The sequence below is a fragment of the Eupeodes corollae genome, chromosome 3 (genome assembly GCF_945859685.1).
Source record: "Eupeodes corollae chromosome 3, idEupCoro1.1, whole genome shotgun sequence".
In the NCBI taxonomy this organism is placed as follows: Eukaryota; Metazoa; Arthropoda; class Insecta; order Diptera; family Syrphidae; genus Eupeodes; species Eupeodes corollae.
In genome coordinates, this window is record NC_079149.1 from 4,082,473 (window position 1) to 4,101,732 (window position 19,260).

Consider the following 19,260-nt stretch of genomic DNA (forward strand, 5'->3'; position numbering starts at 1 on the left):
TCATCTATATAACAACATTAATTGACATTAATCTATGCTGATAGGTGTCCTTACGGGACACTGCCTTATTATCAGACACGCTAAACGACTTGGTGTAGCCTCAAATGACTTCTGCAGGAGCTGTATGGACGAAGAAGAAGAGGAAACAATCTCTCACCTTTTCTGCACCTGCTCTTTCACTAACACGCAAACTTCATATAGGAGACTACTCTTTTGATAATCCCAGTGAACTAGCTAAAAAGGATATCAAATATCTCCTTCGCTTTATAAAAAGCTCAAAATGGTTCGACTAGTGGGAAGTAACTCTCTAGATTCATGTGGTATCACAATGGGCCTTTTCTTTTGGCTTAAGTGTGTGGATTCTAGATTCGCAACCACGTTAACATAACCTAACCTATCTGATAATGTTAAAATATAAAGAAAAGTTTTTCTGATCTCGGAATCGCATTAGACTCAGAGTTAACATTTACTGAACACTTTAATTATATGATAAAAGAAAAGAAAGAGTTCTTGGTTTTGTGAAAATATTTTTCCCGTGATTTCCGTGATTCTTTTGTAATTTAAATATTTGTTTCTATATCAGGCCAAAATACGAGTGCGTTGTATGAGCGCCATAATACTCTGTTAATACATATAAATAAAATAGAATACAACTGAAATTTTTAAGATTTACTGCAAGATTTTTAAAACTAGAGTAATAATGGATCTATTGTGTGCCATTGTTTCTTAGTTGAATAGGTTTCATTATGAGTCAGACTGTAAAAGTTAGGCCACCATTGTTGTACCAAAAGTTCATTGCCAGGAAAAACCTTAAAGTACTCGGTTTCCAATTCTGTGTATTAAAAAAAAAATCGCGAGTTGTTGGAATTTTTTGTATAGTTTATTTTAAATACATTTTGTAATCTTACCTCTAGTAAAGAATTGCACGTATGACTTGTTGTTGAATTAAGATGTTATTTTTCACAGAAAACTGTCTAGTTTCCGTAAATTTATTTGAAAGTTCCAAAACAGGCGTGAAATCGGCTAAGCTGATAATTGACTATCATATTTTTGATAGCCAAATTTGACTATCATTTGCATTCCGTCTGTTTAAGATGAAATTTTATATTATATATTGTAACGTGATACAAAACAAGTATATTTTTAGAAAAAAATCCAATTAACAGTTTTCTTTATAAATACAAAAAAAACTGAAAAAACATTTGTCACGTCGAACATTTTACGAATACAAAATGATTTTATCACAAAAACAATTTTGTGCAAAAAAAAAGTAACGGTTTCAACATCTACTAAAGTTTTAAGAAAAATCGAATTAACAGTTTAAAAAAACCTAAAATAAATATTACTCAAAGTTGGTAAAAATTGGATTTCGACTCAAATATCTTTTCAAAACTTTGAGATATTGGCTTTAAAATACTTTTATCTTTTAAAAAATATTGTTGTCAACATTCAGTAAAATGTTGAAAAAAATCAAATTGACAGTTTTTTTTTACAAAATATTTTATTTTTTACAAAAAATAAAAACCTAACAAAAAAAAAATACTAAAACTTGGTTAAAATTTACTTTCCACTCAAATAGCTTTTCAAAAGTTAAAAATATTGTCTTCAAACTCTTTTATTTCACAGAAAATATTGTTTTCGATATTCAATAGTTTTTTTTATAAAAATTCAAGTCCTTTTTTTCATAAACAAATATAATCTACAACAAATAGTACACAAATTTGGTAAAAATTAATGTTCGATTCTTGATATTTCTCAAATTAATTTCATTCATCTAATTTGTAAGAATTTAAGAAATGCTTCTTTGTTTTCGACTAAAAATCTATTTAATAAAACTAGATTTCCAATTAAACTATTTATTTATATGAAAAATATTGTTGGTAATTTTAAAATTTTAAAGAATTATTCAACTTACAATTTTTTTAACCCACACGAAAACCTACAAACTTTTAAGCAAGACAAATCGACAGACGGGATGGGAAGTTATCAGTGTGGGTCGCATCCCAGCCTCTTTTTAGGTATCAATTTGACTATAACCTTACGTAGTTTAAATTCAATCTTTTTGACTGTCTTTATCAACAATCAACTTAGCCGATACCACCCCAGGTTTCTTTGCAACATTTATTTTTCCATTCGAAGACTTCCAATCGAAACAAGAATCGGAAATAACTCTCAAAACTATTTTTACTTTCGAATCGAATAAGAGTTTGGCTCCAGTTGATGATTCCTTGCGGATTATATTTGAATGGGTATTTTGCGACTTTTGGTCCAATGCGTTTCGCCCAGCTTCGACAGTTGGGATGAAAGATTATGCTGGCATAACTTTCTTAGACACACTCTTTAGTCAATGGCTATCGACACTTCATGAAATTAACAACTCTGATGTTATGTAAATTATATAATTTTCTTGCAAAATTATAATAATCAGCCTTATGGCAATTCCTTGGGAAATATTTCTCTCACGGAATTTTTCTCTTCTCGAGAACACATTCATCCTATCAGGAATTCCTGGGGGAATGCTTTTCCCTGGGAATAAGTTTTACCAACATGAAACAAGAAAAAAAAATATTCGAAAATAATGTTCGAACAATGAAGTTAGGTTTGATACAAAATAATTACATTTGTTAAACATTAAATTAAACATTTATAAGTTGTTCAAATATTTGGTCGAAAAACTGTCTGATTTTTTGCCTCATGCAAAGAAACATTGCTCCTTATATAAAAATAAGTGCATGTTTGCGCTTCTTTGCCGAAGAAGGCTATCAGACAGGAGTGGGGAAGGATCATGAAGTTGGGTTGGCTCAATCTTCATTTTCTGAAGTCCTTTCAGTTGTCTTGTGTTTTTTTGAATCGTTTTTTAAAATCGTAAACCACTCACTTTTTTCCACTCAGCAATTGATTTCATATGGTATCCAATGGAGTTGAGGTCTTGTTCTAGCCGATTAAAAAATTTTTGGACATCATCCTTGCTTTTATTAGTAAAGCCATTTGCAATGTCCGGATTTTTTTCCATAGAGGAAATTAATTCTTCCATTTGTTTGGCATTTGAAGATTTAGACCTTAAAAATCAATTATTTTAGTTAGTTTTTTATATTTTTTTTATGGAGATAACTCACATCACATTATATTAACAGATAACTTTCCGGATTCCCTTGAAAAATTGTAACGGAATATTTCTCGCGAAAGCGAAGGAAATTTCCCATAAAAAAATAGTTCACGATAGGTAAGTATTTCTCTCTGAATTTTTCCCTAATTTCGAAATTAGTTTACGATAGCTATTTTTCGAATTTGGGAAAAATTTCTCGAGAAATGCGATTCACGATAGCCCTGAATATTTTAGTTATGTAAAATATATTGACACTAAAATTTGATTGAATTTTTTTTAAACCATTTTGCACTTTATTGGAGAAAAAAGAAATAAAACAAAATATAACACATATACAATCATGATTATAATAATATATAATATAATAAAACACATTTCATGTAAAGGTATATTTATAAATAATTAACGTTTTTTTGTAAAAAAAAAAGAAGAAAATATTTATTTTTACATAAACGTTTGGTTGTAAGTTTAAAAATAAAATAAAGTGTATAATAACATAATCTTTTTTGCTTAAATTGTTAATGATTATTTTTTGATTTTTGTATAATAGATTTTTGAATATTTTGTTGTATTTTTTTGCAGTTGAGATCGAATAAATCAAAAAAAAAAATAAAATAAAAATATATAAATACATTTTACATAATATTAATAAAATTGGGCGTACCTACATCATAAATAGTTGTACGTCATTGCAGTAATAATTAATTAATTAAATTTTAAAAACATGTTTCTCTTTTTTATCTTTTGTTAAGTGTAGACATAATAAAACTTTATTCCTGTACAAATTCCGTATGTTAAGCACACTTTTTACCTATTTTTTTGTTTTTTTTTTCTTAATTAAATACAACTTTCCTATACGAATAAGGATTTCAAATCCATGTACAAATTACTCAATATTTTCTGTTTAGCGTGTTCAACTAATATTATTTGTTCTTGTTAACGTTTTTTGTTTTGTTTTTGTTTATATCAACTCTAACTCTAATATTATAAGTATTAATTTTGTTTGTTTTGATTTTATGTAAGATTTACTAATTAATTATGTGAAACGTATTACTAGATTAAATTAACTAATATTTATGACGCTCATGCTGCTATAATCCTAATCAGGCGGCAAGTAGGAAAATAATCGGTATTTCTCTCGAATATGTGGCCGAACATCTTCACGCTAAAAAGTTAAATGTTTTTGTTGTTAGAAATGTTTCTTTTTTAAGAAAAATCATTAAATTACCATTTCAGCTAATCTCTCCAAAAATGGTAAGACTTTCAAGAGTTCAGAATCGTTTTGATCCATAAACCAACTTTCTATCGGTATACCGTTTTCCAATTGATATCTGTTAAAAAGTTAAAAGGAATTTTAGGTTTTAGTTAAGTTGCAATTTAATTAATAAAAAAAAAACTTACCCAAATGCCTGAGGGGAATTGTCTATAATAATCGTCTTGGACAAATCTCGCCCAAGTATGGTTAGATCTTTTATGTAGTTACCATTTACGAATACACAATGTTCACGAAACAATCGATATCTATTAATTAAAATTTACAATTTTTGTTACTAAAATTTAATTAATAAACAAAAACTTTAATACTTACTTTATCCACTTCCTTTCTGGATCGAGTAAATTTAAAAGTTTATCAGCATATACCCGTTTTGATGCGGTAAACAGAATGACTTCAAATATCTGCGAAACTCTTTCGAGGAACTCACGAAAATGCGGACGTGTCCTAACAAATACTGTATATTTACAATCCTTGAAAATAAAATAAAATTATTAGGACTCAATTCAAAAATCAAATTCTTCAACTCTGCAATCTTACTTGAAAGAGAACGGGAAACTTGAAACTAGCATCGGACAACTCTTGCAAACTGCAGTGTACCAGCGTTTCATCTAAATCCAGCACCAGACTGAATTCGGGACTTGATCGAGTTCTAAGTGGCAGCGCCGGGCACTTTGCTCGCATTTCCGGTGTTAGGGGAGGTAAATGTTTGATAAACACGTACGGATCGAAAGTGTCCCATTGCATCTCCTCTTGACGGGTATCGGGAATTTCTTCCACCTCAGGACATTCCTCCTCTAAAGCGGCAACATGGGCCAGCGAAATCGGCGTTGTGCATCCCTCCAGAGCGGCTGTGTACATCAAATTGGTCATAGCAGCAGTTGTTCCATGAATATCCTGCTGATATGATTGATATGACGCCACGTTGTGTATCAGAGTGTCCACTTCAATCGTATTTCCACCGTAGGCGGCATTGCACTCCGACGACGTGGACGATGATGATGAAGAGGAGGAACTGTTACTAGCACCAAGACCAACCTCACCTATTGTGTCCTTGTTCGGAAGATTTATGGAAGAAAATATCGACGTCGGACTAGAGGGAAGATTAGTTAACGCTTTAAGATTATCGATAGCCGTTTGATGTTGATAGTAGGACGACGACTGGGATGACGATGAATCTTGTTCGTATCCTGTGCACGAGGTATCCGAAAAGTGTCCACTCTCCGTGCAATTCAACAACGTGTGCGCCAATATCGGATTGTAGGGTAATAAATCAGCAATGTGAGAGTAGTCTGAGTTGCTCATGGTTACACTGGCCATCAGGGTAGCCGCTGCTGCCGCCGCAGAAGATGTTGAGGGCGATGAGTTCGACGAAAACACCGAGTTATAAGATGTGGTGTAGTTCTGCTGATAAGACTCTGAAGACGAGGGTAATGTCTTCTCGGGTTCAGGTTCATCGAACATGGAAATCGATATAAGGTCCTGGGAACTTCGCGGAAAATTGTAGAAACCAAAATTAGATGATGTGGCGGTGCTACTTGTGCTGAAGAATTGTGACGATGGAGAAAAGTAATTCTGTTCGAAGGTCGCAGTCGAGGTGGAGGCAGGAGCAAGGAAAATCGGCGACTGCTGCTGCTGACTATTGCATGATGTTGTGACTGTTGATGTCGGTGATCGAAAATCCAAGAACGCAGAGCTAGAAAGACCACAGAACGACGACAACGCCGCATCGGTGGCATTTTCTGAAGAAACGCAACACAATAGGTCCTCCGTGGTGGAATCCACTTCAGTGGAAATCATATCCAGCACCCCTCGGCCAGCCGAAATTGAAGGCAGTTGCTCGTAGTCGGTAGTGCTGTCACATTCGGTGATGCTTGTTAAATTGCTTTCATCTGGCAGGACAACAGATGATTTTGGTTGAGAGAGCTCTTGCGACGTCGATACCGGCTCCTCCAAAGGACACTCGGAAGGTTCTGCAGGCTCGGTCGTGAAGACAGTTTTGATACATTCAACAGTACTTCCTATAATCGATGATGTCGTCGATACACTGCAACTGTCCGGCTCTTCCTTATCATCCGCTTTGGCCTTCAGAATTGGGAGTTTAGCAAAGTTCGGTGGCAAAGACACATTATTCTCTGCAACTGCTGAAATTGCAGAAACAACATTTATATTTTTTAATTTATTTTAGTGCAACTTTCAAAATCTTACCATTTTTTGAAGCAATCAGTTTTTTCCGTGTACATACTCCCACTCCCGCTCCACTATTCTCGTAAAGAGCCAAACGAATTGCTTCTTTCTTATGCCATCGATTCTCTTTCTCAGTTGATTTTCGCCTTCGCTTACTGCTGCCGGCCAGTATTTTCTGTTGCTGTTGCGTTACGGACAAAGACTTTGTTCTGGTTCCGATAGAACGTGGTCTTGTTAAAACAGCACTTAGACTATTCACTGCTGTTGTATTTAAACGTTTAACAATCGGCGATAGATTTTTATTGCACTTAGAATTTGTTATACTAGGGCTGTTGTTGGTGACGCTGCTATTGCTGTTGCTGCTGGTGGTCGATGAAGCCACAGCAGTTGTTTTATTGCTAGCGGCATTATTGTTGTGAGTTATTTGCAGGCTCTTAATGCTTTTCGGAGTTGGCTTCAATCGCTTTGGTGATATTAGAGCAACTGAAGCTGACGTTGAACGCATGCTCGAACGTCGCAAACGTCGATCTCTTCTATCGCTTCGAAGAAGCATTGTAACGTTTTTCTTTTCTACTTTTGTAATGCTGCAAAAATAATGTTAATTTAAATTGATGAAATGCACATTATTTGAAAAGAAGTTATAGCTAAAATACACGTCACGAAGACCATTTTTTCAAGAGCAAAAGCTTAATTGTCAATGCGGATGCACGATGCCAATAAGAAAATATAGACAAATCTTAGGAAGTCAAGAGAAAGATCGAACAAATTTCCATTGAATTGAAACTTTTGAACTACAGCCTATTTTGGGATGTAAATATTCAATCAGTTTTATCGCAGTCCATGTCGAGGGAAATTCATACTACCAATGGCAATAAAACCCTGTCATAGCTGCAACCCAAAAAAAAATATTTGTTCCAAAATTTGGTCCCGAATTTGTCGTCAATAATTTACTTAAAACTAAACTACTTTTTTGCCATTTGTAGTACGAATCGTATGTGATAAGGAATATTAAAATGTGAAATGCATCTGGTAAATGTGTCTTGTCAAGCTCATTTAGTTTTTTTTAGTATTGGGTATCAGGCCCCTTGGTACCAAATTCAAGAGGATATATGTAAGTGTCCACAGGTTTTTCTCGAATCCACCTCTGTCTATCAACTCCTACTCTTCCACGTGGTGAATATCGGGTGCCTGCTACCTCAACTAGAGATTGGGTCCAAACCTCAGTGGAAAGTTGTTGGGGGCTGCAAACAAGAGAGGGGGGCAGAGGTGGTTCCACTAAGGCACCTGTCGTTATCCAGACGGCAGCTGACGAATTCTCCACATGGAATCAACGGTGGCGTTTACAGTTCCAGTAAGGTTGAACTACTTAATGAACACCTTATAGGGCTTCCAAGACTTATTCGGTTTCGGAGCGGTTTTATCTGGCTCCCCATCCTTGGAGTTATACTTAGGATCTGGCCCTCCAGGTTGGGGGATGTGCCGTCGCGTCGGGGTGACTTTCTGGTCACATCATAGTTGCGAAGCACCAACAACCCTCGGGTACGAATGGATTTCCTGTTGACAACCTACGCAAGCGAATTAAGGACAACGAACTTCGGACCTGTACGTGGAATGTTAGGCCCCTTAACAGACCACGTGCGGCCGAAGAATTAGCGGAGTCCCTAGACTGCTATAAAGCAGATATCACCGCCATCCAGGAAATACGATGGGGGAAATAGGATGAAAAACTGCGATATTTCCTTTGGTGACTCCTCTTTCATTGGAGCCAGACATAGGCAAGAAGTCTTGAGCTATAGGTGCATCAATGAGCGCCTCATGACCATACGCATCAAGGCTCAATTCGACAATATTAACCTGATATGAGCGCACGCCCCCACAATAGAGAAAGATGATAACACCAAAGATATATTCTTCGAGCTCTCATAAAAAACATAGGAGCAGTGTCCTAGCTACGATATTAAAACTGTCCTGGGCGATTTTAATGGCAAGCTAGGAAGGGAAGACATCTTTGGTGGAATAATCGGGAAAAACAGCCTGCACGACAACACTTCCGACAACGGATTCAGGCTCATAGATTTTGCTGCGGGGCGAAACGTCATGGTCCTTCAACCAAATTGACCATGTTGCAATCGACGCCAGACACGCTTCAAGCATCATGGATGTCCGAACTTTCCGAGGAGCTAACATCGACTCGGACCACTAGCACTTCGGGTTTCTAGACCCAAGTTGCTGGGAGAAGGTACAACGTCGAACGGCTACATTCGCAAGAGATCGCCAAATCCTTTTCCGACCGAGTTACAAGTAACCTCTCTCGAAGTTCTCTGCCCTGGTTTGATGAGGAATGTCGGCTGCATAAAAGGACGAGAGCTGCTCATGAGCTCTAAGTTAGTAACAAAAATATATAGACACAGAAAAGCAATTGATGATCGGACAATTAATTCTGTGCTAAGATAGTCGAGACTTTTTTTTATTTCACGCATACAGAAACGTGTTGACGAACGAAATTTACAACTATATTTTTCTAATGTGATTTCATATGTCTATAACATTTAACTTCACATTAGAAGCTTACTACATTTAAAATACAAACAAAAAATGTTTAGATAAGAATTAGTTCGTTTGAAAACAGAAAAAATTAGCCATTAGAAATACTCAACAGCTCAACCGATGGCGTAATCTCCAATCAATCAATCCCAACCCTTGTTAGATTAGAAGAATGTTTATGTAGGCTAATAATATAGAGACATACAAATGGATGGGGGAGTGTGATGAGATTTAGGTATCCATCAAAAGAGGGGCTAGATCGCCTAGGTAAAAAAAAAACTAAACATCAATTATTAAAAAGTTCCTCAAACCTTCATCACTTCGTGTTATTCGTAGCTACCCAAACTTTGCCCATTTTTTCTCCTTAGCAACATCCTTTAAAAGCATACGTGATACACAAGTTGAGTGTACCTACAGAGAGCCGTCTTTCATCGTTCGTCCACAACATCACATCACCTCCTTCTACCTCCCACAAGACCACATCACACAACACCCCTCTACTCATGCAACGAAATGTGTTCAACTGCGACTGGTAGCATTTTCCGCCACCTCGAAACGAGAGGAAATCAAAGAAAAGCCTACATACGCTACGCTACGCACCTACCTACCTACCTACCTAGGTATAAACAAATTGATATAAGAAAATACAGTCCCTCCAAAAGCCGTTCCCTATTCACTTGCAAAAACTGGTTATTGGTTATTTTTGTTTTTGTATTTTACACTTGTTGTACTTGTAGGTATGTGATATTAACCATAGCAATAGCAGAGAATGAGGCGCCGCGCCTCACTGTTTGTATTATTGTTTTTTTTTTTTCTTGTTGTACTGAAAAAAGAAATAGAGAAAAAAAACAAAAACAAGTAAAAATAGTGAATAGAGAAAACTGTAGAACAAAAAATGTTTAAAAACATTTTACGTCATTAGCAAAATAAAAAATAGGTGCGCAGTAAAAAATAACGAAACTACACCCGCCCAAAAGTTGGAATAGATTTAAATATATAAGATTAACAAAACTTATAAACATTCAAACCAGTCCCATTGATTTAGTTTTGATTGAGGAAAGTATAAGTATAAAATGCTAAAGGAGAATAATTGGCATACGACAAATGTTAATAAATACGCAACGAAAAAATCTAAAAAATAAAACTGACAAAAAACAAATAACAACAGAAAGAAAAATAAAATACAGAAGAAAGACACTTCTATCTAAATAAGAAAAAGAATATTTTTGGTTGGCGCGGTGCTACAGAGTTACCAGAAAAAAAATAGTTTATATTTATTTGTTGTGCATAAAAACTAAAATCTATTTTGTTCTAATTTGAAAAATAATTTGTTACTTCTTCCGACTAGCAATAAAGTATTTGAATCTTTTGGATAGAATTGAACAAAAAGCTCTAAAAATTATAGTAGATCGTTTTCTTATAGAGACATTCGCTTCTCTTGAAGACTCCCTTCTCAGAGCTAGTCTTAACTCACAATTGATATCACATTCATACAATTACTTCGCATGACGTAGTTTATTTGGATGAACCGTTAAAAATTTTGTGGTTCTGGATTTTCTACTGGATCTGCTACTTCATTCTTTCTTGCCAAAAACTAAGAAATCCCCCTTCAAGTAGTTCCCCAGAAGAACAACTAATGACTTTTTGTTTACGTTTTGTATTGGTCCATTATAAGGGCAAGAAAGAAGTATCAAACATTGACGCCCAAATGAGCTCCCTTAATATGGGACCCTTTATTTTCTTGCTACTTGTATCATCATTGACTCCTTAAAGAATGTTTCTAGTTAATATTTTACTGATGACATTAAAAGATTCCGTCGCACTAAGTCAGTGAAGTGAATTATAATATCAGTTCGTTTTTGTTGCATGACCTATTACGGCTAATATTAAATTTTCTCGAGGTGCTGATTTAAGATCTCAAGTTAGCTTTAGTTTTTGATATACATACATACAGTGATGGACAAGAATTTGGCATAGTTGCTAGAGAAAATAAAAACCATTTAATTTTCAATTTGTTTTCTTATTGTGAAATCAGTTATATTGTATTTACATGACATATACATAGCACTATGTTTTCATAGTACTTCATCAAATATGTTTAACATCTGTAAGAAGAAAAAAGTATGGAAACATAATTTTTCGCCTGGACACGAATTTAGCACATTCAACAGTTTCTTCATCAAATTTTACATATAGTTATCAATTCAAGTTTTTCTAAGTATTTGGTAGGGAACCCTTTATTTTGCAGTACAGAAGCAATTCTTCTTGGCAAACTTTCAACCACAGCCTCACATCGTGACTTTGGAATTGGATACCAAGCATTTTGAATCTCCTGCTATAATTGTGTGAAATTGGTTGGTTCTTTTGCTCAATGTGATGTTCAACATCATTCCACAAATTCTCGATCGGGTTAAGATCGGGTGGCCACTTCAATCAAAACGTCGATTTTATTCACCTCTAAGGCACACGTCACTATAACGGCAAATTGTTTTCTGCGTAGGGTATCATATGATCCAACAGGATATCTCTGTACACGTTCTGGTCCATTTCGGTGTCAATTTTTACGATGGAGCCAACGCCGTACCATGAAAAAGCAGCCCAGACCATAACGTTGCCTCCACCGTGTTTCACCGTCTTAATGGTGTACCTTGGCTCATATTCCCTATTTTTTGGACGCCGTACATATTTTTTCACATCTGATCACAACCGGCGGAATTTGGATTCATCTCTCCAGAAGACGTTTTTCCAAAAACTAATTGGTTTGTCTATGTGAGCTTTGGCAAACTGTAACTTAGATTTCAGATTTTTTTTGATACAAGCAGTTTTCTCTAAGCAACGCACCCACGTATATTTTTTTCATTTAATCGGCCGGCGTCTTATGTTCCTTAAGGAAAATATTACTCCATAGTTCGTTAAAAGTTCGCTTGGAATGGCACTGGAGGTCTTAAAGGGATTCTTGGTCGATAACCTATAAATAATTCTATCTTCACTATTTGAAATGACGAAGGGCATTATAAACCAGCTTCCTGAAGCATTCTAACAACTTAGATATGTCTGTTACCGTCCGCCCTTTTGACTTCATTTTCAAGATCAGACTTCCTTTTTCCTTTGAGCACCATTTTCCTTTTGCCATGACTAATTATTTTTTTTTAATATTTACTATTATATTAAAAAAAAAAAAACACAAAAATTAAAAATAAAAATACACTCTTTGATTGCAATACGGGCTAAATTTATGTCCAGCTAAAAACAACGCAAATCACAAACAATCTTCATTTTTCGCAAAATGTTATTTTACTTTTCAATCATTTACACATTTTTATTACCATATAAGGTAGTCATAGTAAAAACATAAAAATGAACCGTTACTTGCAATTAACAAAGAATTGAAAGTAGAAAAATACTTGTACTCTTTTTAATTTGCTGGATACGTGTCCACTACTGTATGTCCATTATTAATGTACATACATACATACATATGTATGTCCATGGATTTTTTTTTATTTCACAAGTTTCTTCTGAGAAATTCAACTCTTTTGTTGTCATACCCTGCCTGTTAACCGCATAGACACAATCTATTGTTCTAAAAAATAATGTAGGTATAAAAGTGGCAATTAAATAGGTGTCGCTCATAAACCATCACCTAACGAAAAGAAAACGCATTTCTTTTAATCCTCAACTATCAATCTTACGCCTTACACGATTCCATCCCTGGTAACGCTTCTCCATAGTTCAAATTTCTTGATGGAATCTCTTGACTTACTCTCAGATCACTCTGATTTTAAGGGATTAAAATGCTGTTGAAGAAATGTATCTTCAAGCTCATATTAAAAACAAGCCTATTACCACTTAGAGAACATATTTGTTCTTCAACTCGTGAATATTTTGTATAGATGAAGATGCTTAAGGTCCGCTGGAGTACTTTCTATAATCTCAAAACTCAATATATATTTTACAAAACATAGATATGAACCCTATTTTATGAACTCAGATTTAGACATTTTCTATGTTATATAGAAAAATAGTTGCAGTCTTTTTTGCTTGTATTCCTCGACGTGAACATTGTGAACCAAAGAACATTTAAAAAAAAACAACTCCGTTAATTTTAAGTTTAAAGGTGACAAGTATCAAAATATGCTTTATAACTGTATCCGTAAAGAAATAAAACTTGCATTCAATTCCGCTTCCAAACTACAGAAACAATTTTAAGTTAAATACAAAATTCGATCTGGCAACGTCAACAGCGAACATTCATTCAATTTACATCGCAATACATATCTACCCAAAACATACAAACGTACATACAAAACTTAGATTTATAAAAACAAGTGAAACTAAAAACACGACCAGCAGAAAAGCAGCAGAAGTGGAATACAGAAACTGAAACCAAAGTAGAAATTCGGATATATCTATCCATTGCGATTCGCAAACAATCCTATCCCCCTACCTCCTATGCCTTCCTCAAACCCTTACTCTTGTAGGTGTACTTATATTTTATCTATATATTTTTATATATAATCATGTATATATTGTGAGCTAACTCCAAATGAAAAAAGAAACGAAAGCACGAAGTAAAATAGAAGAAAAATTACACCACAGAAAAAAAAAAGAATACAAATCAACACTTTTTCCCGCCTTAAATAAATTTTATCGAAAAATAACAAACCAACAATTATAAACAATTAAATAAGTTTTTCATGGATCTATAGATGCATTTTCAATTATTCAATTTAGAAATTTTCATGTTGCGACAAGAAAAATTTCTATCTTTCGTTGGTTGAGTGAAAATTTAATGCAAAACATTGCTGAAAGATGTTCGAGGTTTTTTCGATCGCATTTTCTACCGGCTATTTGATGTATTGACATATAACTTACCTTTTTGGTTAAAGTTTATCACTTAATTTAAACTTTATTAACATTTTCACTAATTTTTAAAATTTTTAACCAGAAAAATAAATACTTTTTAAGGGAATGAACTTCCGTCGAGCTGAAAACTAATTTGTAATACAACCCAATATGGCGGCCAATTTTTCCCCATGGAATACTGAAAGAAATCTTGAAATGGGCGAAAGAGACAAATAGTCTATTCGTTTGATATTTTCTATGTTTTTTTTTATTCTTTCTTGAACTGAGGGTTATTTGCGATGTTTAGAATTGTTTTTAAATAAAAAATACATTTTTGTTTATAAAAATTGTTATTTTGTTTTTTAATTTGAGTTAGATTTTAAAGGTTATATTTTGTATACAGCATTTTTCATTGAGATGTTTAGAACATTGCCCCATCAAGAAACACTAATGTTTCGACTGTGTTTATGGCCATGTCGACGTCTTTCCTTTGAATGGTTTTCTTTTTGGTTTGTGTCGTGCAATGGTATGCTTCTCTGGCTATGGAGCCAACAAAGAGTTCTGTGGCACGTGTGACAAGAAAGACAGCTTCATTCGATGCAATATGTAAATCAGGATCTAGTTTCATTATATTTCTTATCCTAGCCAAAGGCAATTGCAGAAGTTTGTGCTCACTGGATTTCTCTAGAAAAATACAAACAATAGTTTTTAATAGGACACTTATTATGTTGAACAATGATGAATTTATTACGTTTATCTGAATGGGAAGCTGTTTCGGCGTCTGGTTCAACCTGTGCCGCTGCAGATTCAGTAGCCTCTACTTCTTCAGTAGCTTCTTCTATCTCTTGGTCGAAGCCTGGAGCAGCTTCTTCTGTTAAATCATCTTCGAAAAGATCTTCGCTTGCCATTTTTATGACTTTTAAATATAAAATTAATATTTATTATTTTTTAAATTCAATTTTGTTTAGCAGTCGTAGCGCGGGTAAAATTTGGGCAAATGTCAATAGTTGTCAAAAATTCAAAACAAGAAAATGCGATGTTTTTTCTCAGTGATGCCAGGAATCTTTTTCATAATTATAAAAAGAACTTGTTCTTATACCCTGGTTACAAGAGGAGATCGAGGAATCGAATCGAATCGAATTGAGATCTCGATCCAGGTATATGGTGGCACTGAATCGAGGAATCGAATTCAAATGGAATCGAAATGACATTTGGGTTGTATTTGTGTGCGTACTGCTACGTGAATAATTTTCAAATTTTAAAACAATGCTCTCAACACAAAGACGAGCGCCAAATTAAATTCAGCTTATTACCAAAAATACTTCATTTAAATGGAGTATTTTTGCTTAGAACAAACAAGATAGAAAAAACTTATCGCACGCACACAAGCAAGACCTCACACACCATTAACTCGATTCCCCGATTCAGGTTTACAAACAAATTTTCGATTCGATTCACCTCTTTCATTGGGATCGGATCGAGTAATCCTATTTCGATCCGATCCAGGTCTATACGGCGCTAAATCCTGATTCAATTCGGATTCAATTCTCCTTGTAAACGCGGTATTATACATTTATTTACTAAAGCACTGAACTTACGAAAGAAATCAGTGATTATGTGGTGCAAGGGCGATTTATATTAGTATAAAACGTAGGTTAAAGTAGTATTCACATGAGCGCGACCAACGAACGACAATTGAATTACAAAATGTGAGTTTATATACGTTTGAAAACATATTTCCACACAAATTCTTAACAAAACGATAGCAATATAGTTTCCATTTGATTTATGATACATACTTTTACTTTTCATTATAATATATTAATAAATTTAAGAAAACAAATTTATTCGTAGCAAAATAGTTGATACAAACTGTCAAACTTTATTCGCGTTCCACATTATCCACACTCGCAACGAATAAAATAATCGCGCGTACTTAACCTAAAAAATCATTCTTGTTTTGGTTTCGGTGGTGAATGATGTTCGGCTGTGGCTTCATTCGCGACGAATTAAAAACTCTCATGTGAAAGAAATCGACGAATATTCCTTCATTCGTTGGTCGTGCTCATGTGAATAGTACTTAAAATTTAAGCATTTTAATTTAACGATCTCGAAGCATTAAATGAAAGTTCATATATAAATCAAAGAAATGTTTTATGCGTAAACCTTGTGAAACCCATCGAAATTTGAAATAGTTGAAACAGAGTCATATATTGGTAATCTTAATTGAATATTATTTGTAATTTATGAACATGTCAATCATATGGTTAAAACAGGATTAGGCATTGACCGCTAGAAGCCAACTTTGGACTGCTAGTAGCCAACTTCAAATTGATGTCATCTAGTCCTTAACTCTACTAGCCCTTCTGTAGGTGATAATAGATATTTTTAGTTTCTTGGAAAAAAAAATTATTTAGGCTTAGAAACAAAAGATGTGTTTAAATATTAGTTAAATTTTTTTTCACCAAACCTACTAAAATTGAAGAGGTTGAATTTTAACTTTTAAGGGGATTTTCTGTGGGAATATGAGTCAACTAACAGTCCATGTCTAGTTTTGTTAGTCTATTCGGTCATTATATCCAGAGCAAACTGATCAGGCTCTGAGCTAAGTTTCAATGTAAAAGACTTGAAGCTTAAAATAAAAATATGTTTTTCCAGCTGTAATACAGGTTTAAAAGAATAAGCTTGTTAAAACAATAAAGACCGCTTTCCACGTCACGTTCTATTCGCCCCAATTGTCTTGTGATGACGCGGAAATCCTAAAACAAAAACAAAAAAATAAAATGTGGAGTGTGGACTGCAACAGCTTTTGTAATTTCATCTGAATGCATCAACATTTTTCGAGTTTTCTTGGCATCACTTTCAGCTGTCAGTTTTTAGGTTATGGCAAGAATTTTTGTTATGACTTCTGATCACAAAATATTCTGAAAAAAAATAATAATTCGAGAAAAATTTCACAATATTTAGAAATTTGAAAATATATAAAGTAAAATTCCCCTTCAATTCAACATGATTCCTCATGTTCGGAATTTAAAGTTCTTATTCCAGCAAAGGTAACGCAATAAAACTTATTCATAATGCACAAACAAAACAAATATATACATTTTACATAATTTAAGATTACTATCCCCCAATTGTGTACGACTTCTTACAACCACAACCCTAAATCAAGCTAAATCAACTCATGCCCGAAAAATCGACGAAATCAATGATGAACCAATAAAATTCTTTGGTAGTGGAGCAGCTTCCTGGCGAGCCAAAGACACTCGCAGTGGTGGTGCCGATGAAGCTCTCTGGTATCAACAGTATGTCATCTCGGGTAGTGTTGCAATTTTCTTGATTTACTTTTGCATCTTGAGAGAAGAAAATGATATTGATCAGAAGCTAGAAGGATCTCTGTATGATCATATCGACGGTCTGGAAGAACAGCAACTCGTTATTCGTTACAAGTATAATCGAGACAATAATGTCGATACTTCGGATATAGAGAAGCGTCTTCTTGAACTTGGCATCGATGCTAGGAAGTTGGATCAGAAGTAATAATGCCTTCGTTTTTTGATAATTGTCTTTTTTATTTATTAAAGTGAGGAAAGAAATGTATGTTAAAGATATAAAGTTAATAAAAACTAAAATAAAAGAATAGTGTTGTATATCTATGTAGTTTAAGAAGCACCGATAGCATGGTTAGTTAGTGCGTAGGACTCTCGAGTTTGTCTGCCACTTAAAGTTTTGTTTCACCGATAAAGCCTCTTGCGAGGTATTGACTTCCTCCAAGAGTAATTCTTTTCTAAACGTGCCGTTGGAATTCGACATACAAACCATAGGTCCCCTCCATATTGCACCACTTTATTTAATTATTTTATTTATTATGTAGTTTGAGTAAAACTAAAACATTATACTTCTTTTCTTTCGTCAATTTCTTAGAAACATCAACGTTAAGCTCTGTATTCTGGTATTCGTCGAAGATTAATAAAAGTTGCGATTAACATTAAGCAATAAATTTAAATGGTAAGAATTAGCAAAACCTCTATCGATTCAATCGGATGCTGTGAAGAGCTTCAATAGAAGTATCTGATAGATAAATAAATAGGTATTTATGTTTTGACTCAGCACCAATGCTATTTTTTCTATCAGTGGCGGAAAGAAATTAACCAACACTGACGCCTGTCAAAAATTAAATTTCATTGAAAAATTTCAAATACTTTAAATAACCATTATGTATATAAATACGTAGTTATTTTGTATATGAACAATTCAATCTAAAATACAAATTAAATTGTAAAATACTCTGTTTTCCTGTTGATTTGTTGGCTCAAAACATTTTAGAAAATAACAATAAAGTAATAGCAAACAAGTTCAATTCTTTTTTCATAGAAAGTATAAACAATATTCGTGATTCAATTCCGGTTAACAATACATTTTTTTGAACTAAAAAATAAATACAAAAAGTGCTTTTAATTTGAACATAAATATAATTGTCGAATCCTCCGACACTATAGGAAAAATAATTCCGATCGCAAAAGAGGCGGGTTCTAAATTATTAGACAAATGTAGGCCTATGAAAGTGATGCCGACACTGGAAAAAATTGTGGAAAGTGCGCGCATAATCAATTTTATACATTTTTTGAGAGACACAATCTGCTTATAGAAAACCAATCCGGCTTTCGTCCGGGACATTCATGTGAAACATCATTAAACTGGCTAATTATTGTGATTTTTTGTGATTGTTCATGATGGAGATAACATAGTTGCGTTATTTTTAGATTTTTAAAGAGCGTTCGAAACAATCGATAGAATGATATTAGTTGAAAAATTGGAGAAATATGGTGTACATGGTATTGAACTCGAGTGGTTCAAAACATATTTAACAAATAGATCCTAGAAAACTTGTGTTAATGGTGAACTATCCAGTGCAAAATTTACAAACTCTTGTATACCACAAGGAACAATTTTGGGTCCTTTATTATTTCTTATATATATTAATAATATCCGCAACTCATTAAATTATTGTAAAATTTCACTTTTTGCTGTATGCGAGTGGTAAAATGTATATCGATTTAAACGAAGAAATGATAAAGAGTGATTTTGCTTATCTATGCGAATGGTTAAGTGCTGACAAGTTAAAGACTAATGTGACTAAAACTAAGTGTATGGTCATTAACAGTGATTATCGAATTAACCTTGTAATTGATAACTTTAAACTTTAACAAGTTGATGAAATAAAATACTTGAGTATTAAATTACAGACAGTAAAAAGACTGCATAACACAAAATATGTTATTTCATAACCGTTTTAAAATGTTTA

At 33.8% G+C, this 19,260-nt stretch overlaps 3 protein-coding genes across 5 annotated transcripts; 1 reads left to right on the forward strand and 2 right to left on the reverse strand.

Annotated features, from left to right (window-relative positions):
* Positions 1 to 3,831: 3,831 nt before the first annotated feature.
* On the reverse strand, positions 3,832 to 14,129 carry LOC129949133 (CTD small phosphatase-like protein 2). Of its 3 annotated transcripts, none has more exons than XM_056060402.1 (7): positions 13,986 to 14,129; positions 6,588 to 7,150; positions 4,920 to 6,520; positions 4,695 to 4,852; positions 4,508 to 4,627; positions 4,335 to 4,437; positions 3,832 to 4,271 (listed from the first exon to the last, which is right to left on the reverse strand). In XM_056060402.1, exons 2-7 carry the CDS (start codon positions 7,117 to 7,119, stop codon positions 4,206 to 4,208), a joined length of 2,580 nt encoding a protein of 859 aa, XP_055916377.1. In that variant the 5' UTR covers positions 7,120 to 7,150; positions 13,986 to 14,129; the 3' UTR covers positions 3,832 to 4,205. The 3 variants fall into 3 exon arrangements, with proteins under 3 accessions (XP_055916377.1, XP_055916375.1, XP_055916376.1); XM_056060400.1 differs by having other exon boundaries at positions 4,920 to 6,523; XM_056060401.1 differs by lacking the exon at positions 13,986 to 14,129 and adding an exon at positions 9,422 to 9,684 and having other exon boundaries at positions 4,920 to 6,523.
* Positions 14,130 to 14,241: 112 nt separating this feature from the next.
* LOC129949134 (DNA polymerase epsilon subunit 4) lies at positions 14,242 to 14,982 on the reverse strand. Its single transcript, XM_056060403.1, has 2 exons — positions 14,707 to 14,982; positions 14,242 to 14,639 (listed from the first exon to the last, which is right to left on the reverse strand). Exons 1-2 carry the CDS (start codon positions 14,861 to 14,863, stop codon positions 14,377 to 14,379), a joined length of 420 nt encoding a protein of 139 aa, XP_055916378.1. The 5' UTR covers positions 14,864 to 14,982; the 3' UTR covers positions 14,242 to 14,376.
* Positions 14,983 to 16,815: 1,833 nt separating this feature from the next.
* LOC129950141 (uncharacterized) lies at positions 16,816 to 17,595 on the forward strand. Its single transcript, XM_056061977.1, has 2 exons — positions 16,816 to 17,008; positions 17,075 to 17,595. Exons 1-2 carry the CDS (start codon positions 16,965 to 16,967, stop codon positions 17,493 to 17,495), a joined length of 465 nt encoding a protein of 154 aa, XP_055917952.1. The 5' UTR covers positions 16,816 to 16,964; the 3' UTR covers positions 17,496 to 17,595.
* Positions 17,596 to 19,260: the final 1,665 nt, after the last annotated feature.

What these genes read in the sequence shown, in the direction of transcription:
- LOC129949133 (XM_056060400.1), bottom strand. Translation starts at nt 7,119, where the DNA reads ATGCTTCTTCGAAGCGATAGAAGAGATCGACGTTTGCGACGTTCGAGC. An exon ending in ACTGATTGCTTCAAAAAATG is followed by an intron (nt 6,524 to 6,587) that starts GTAAGATTTTGA and finishes CTGCAATTTCAG; the next exon opens with CAGTTGCAGAGAATAATGTG. An exon ending in TGGAGAGATTAGCTGAAATG is followed by an intron (nt 4,272 to 4,334) that starts GTAATTTAATGA and finishes TTAACTTTTTAG; the next exon opens with CGTGAAGATGTTCGGCCACA.
- LOC129949134 (XM_056060403.1), bottom strand. Translation starts at nt 14,863, where the DNA reads ATGGCAAGCGAAGATCTTTTCGAAGATGATTTAACAGAAGAAGCTGCT. An exon ending in AGCTTCCCATTCAGATAAAC is followed by an intron (nt 14,640 to 14,706) that starts GTAATAAATTCA and finishes GTATTTTTCTAG; the next exon opens with AGAAATCCAGTGAGCACAAA.
- LOC129950141 (XM_056061977.1), top strand. Translation starts at nt 16,965, where the DNA reads ATGATTCCTCATGTTCGGAATTTAAAGTTCTTATTCCAGCAAAG. An exon ending in AAGTTCTTATTCCAGCAAAG is followed by an intron (nt 17,009 to 17,074) that starts GTAACGCAATAA and finishes ACATAATTTAAG; the next exon opens with ATTACTATCCCCCAATTGTG.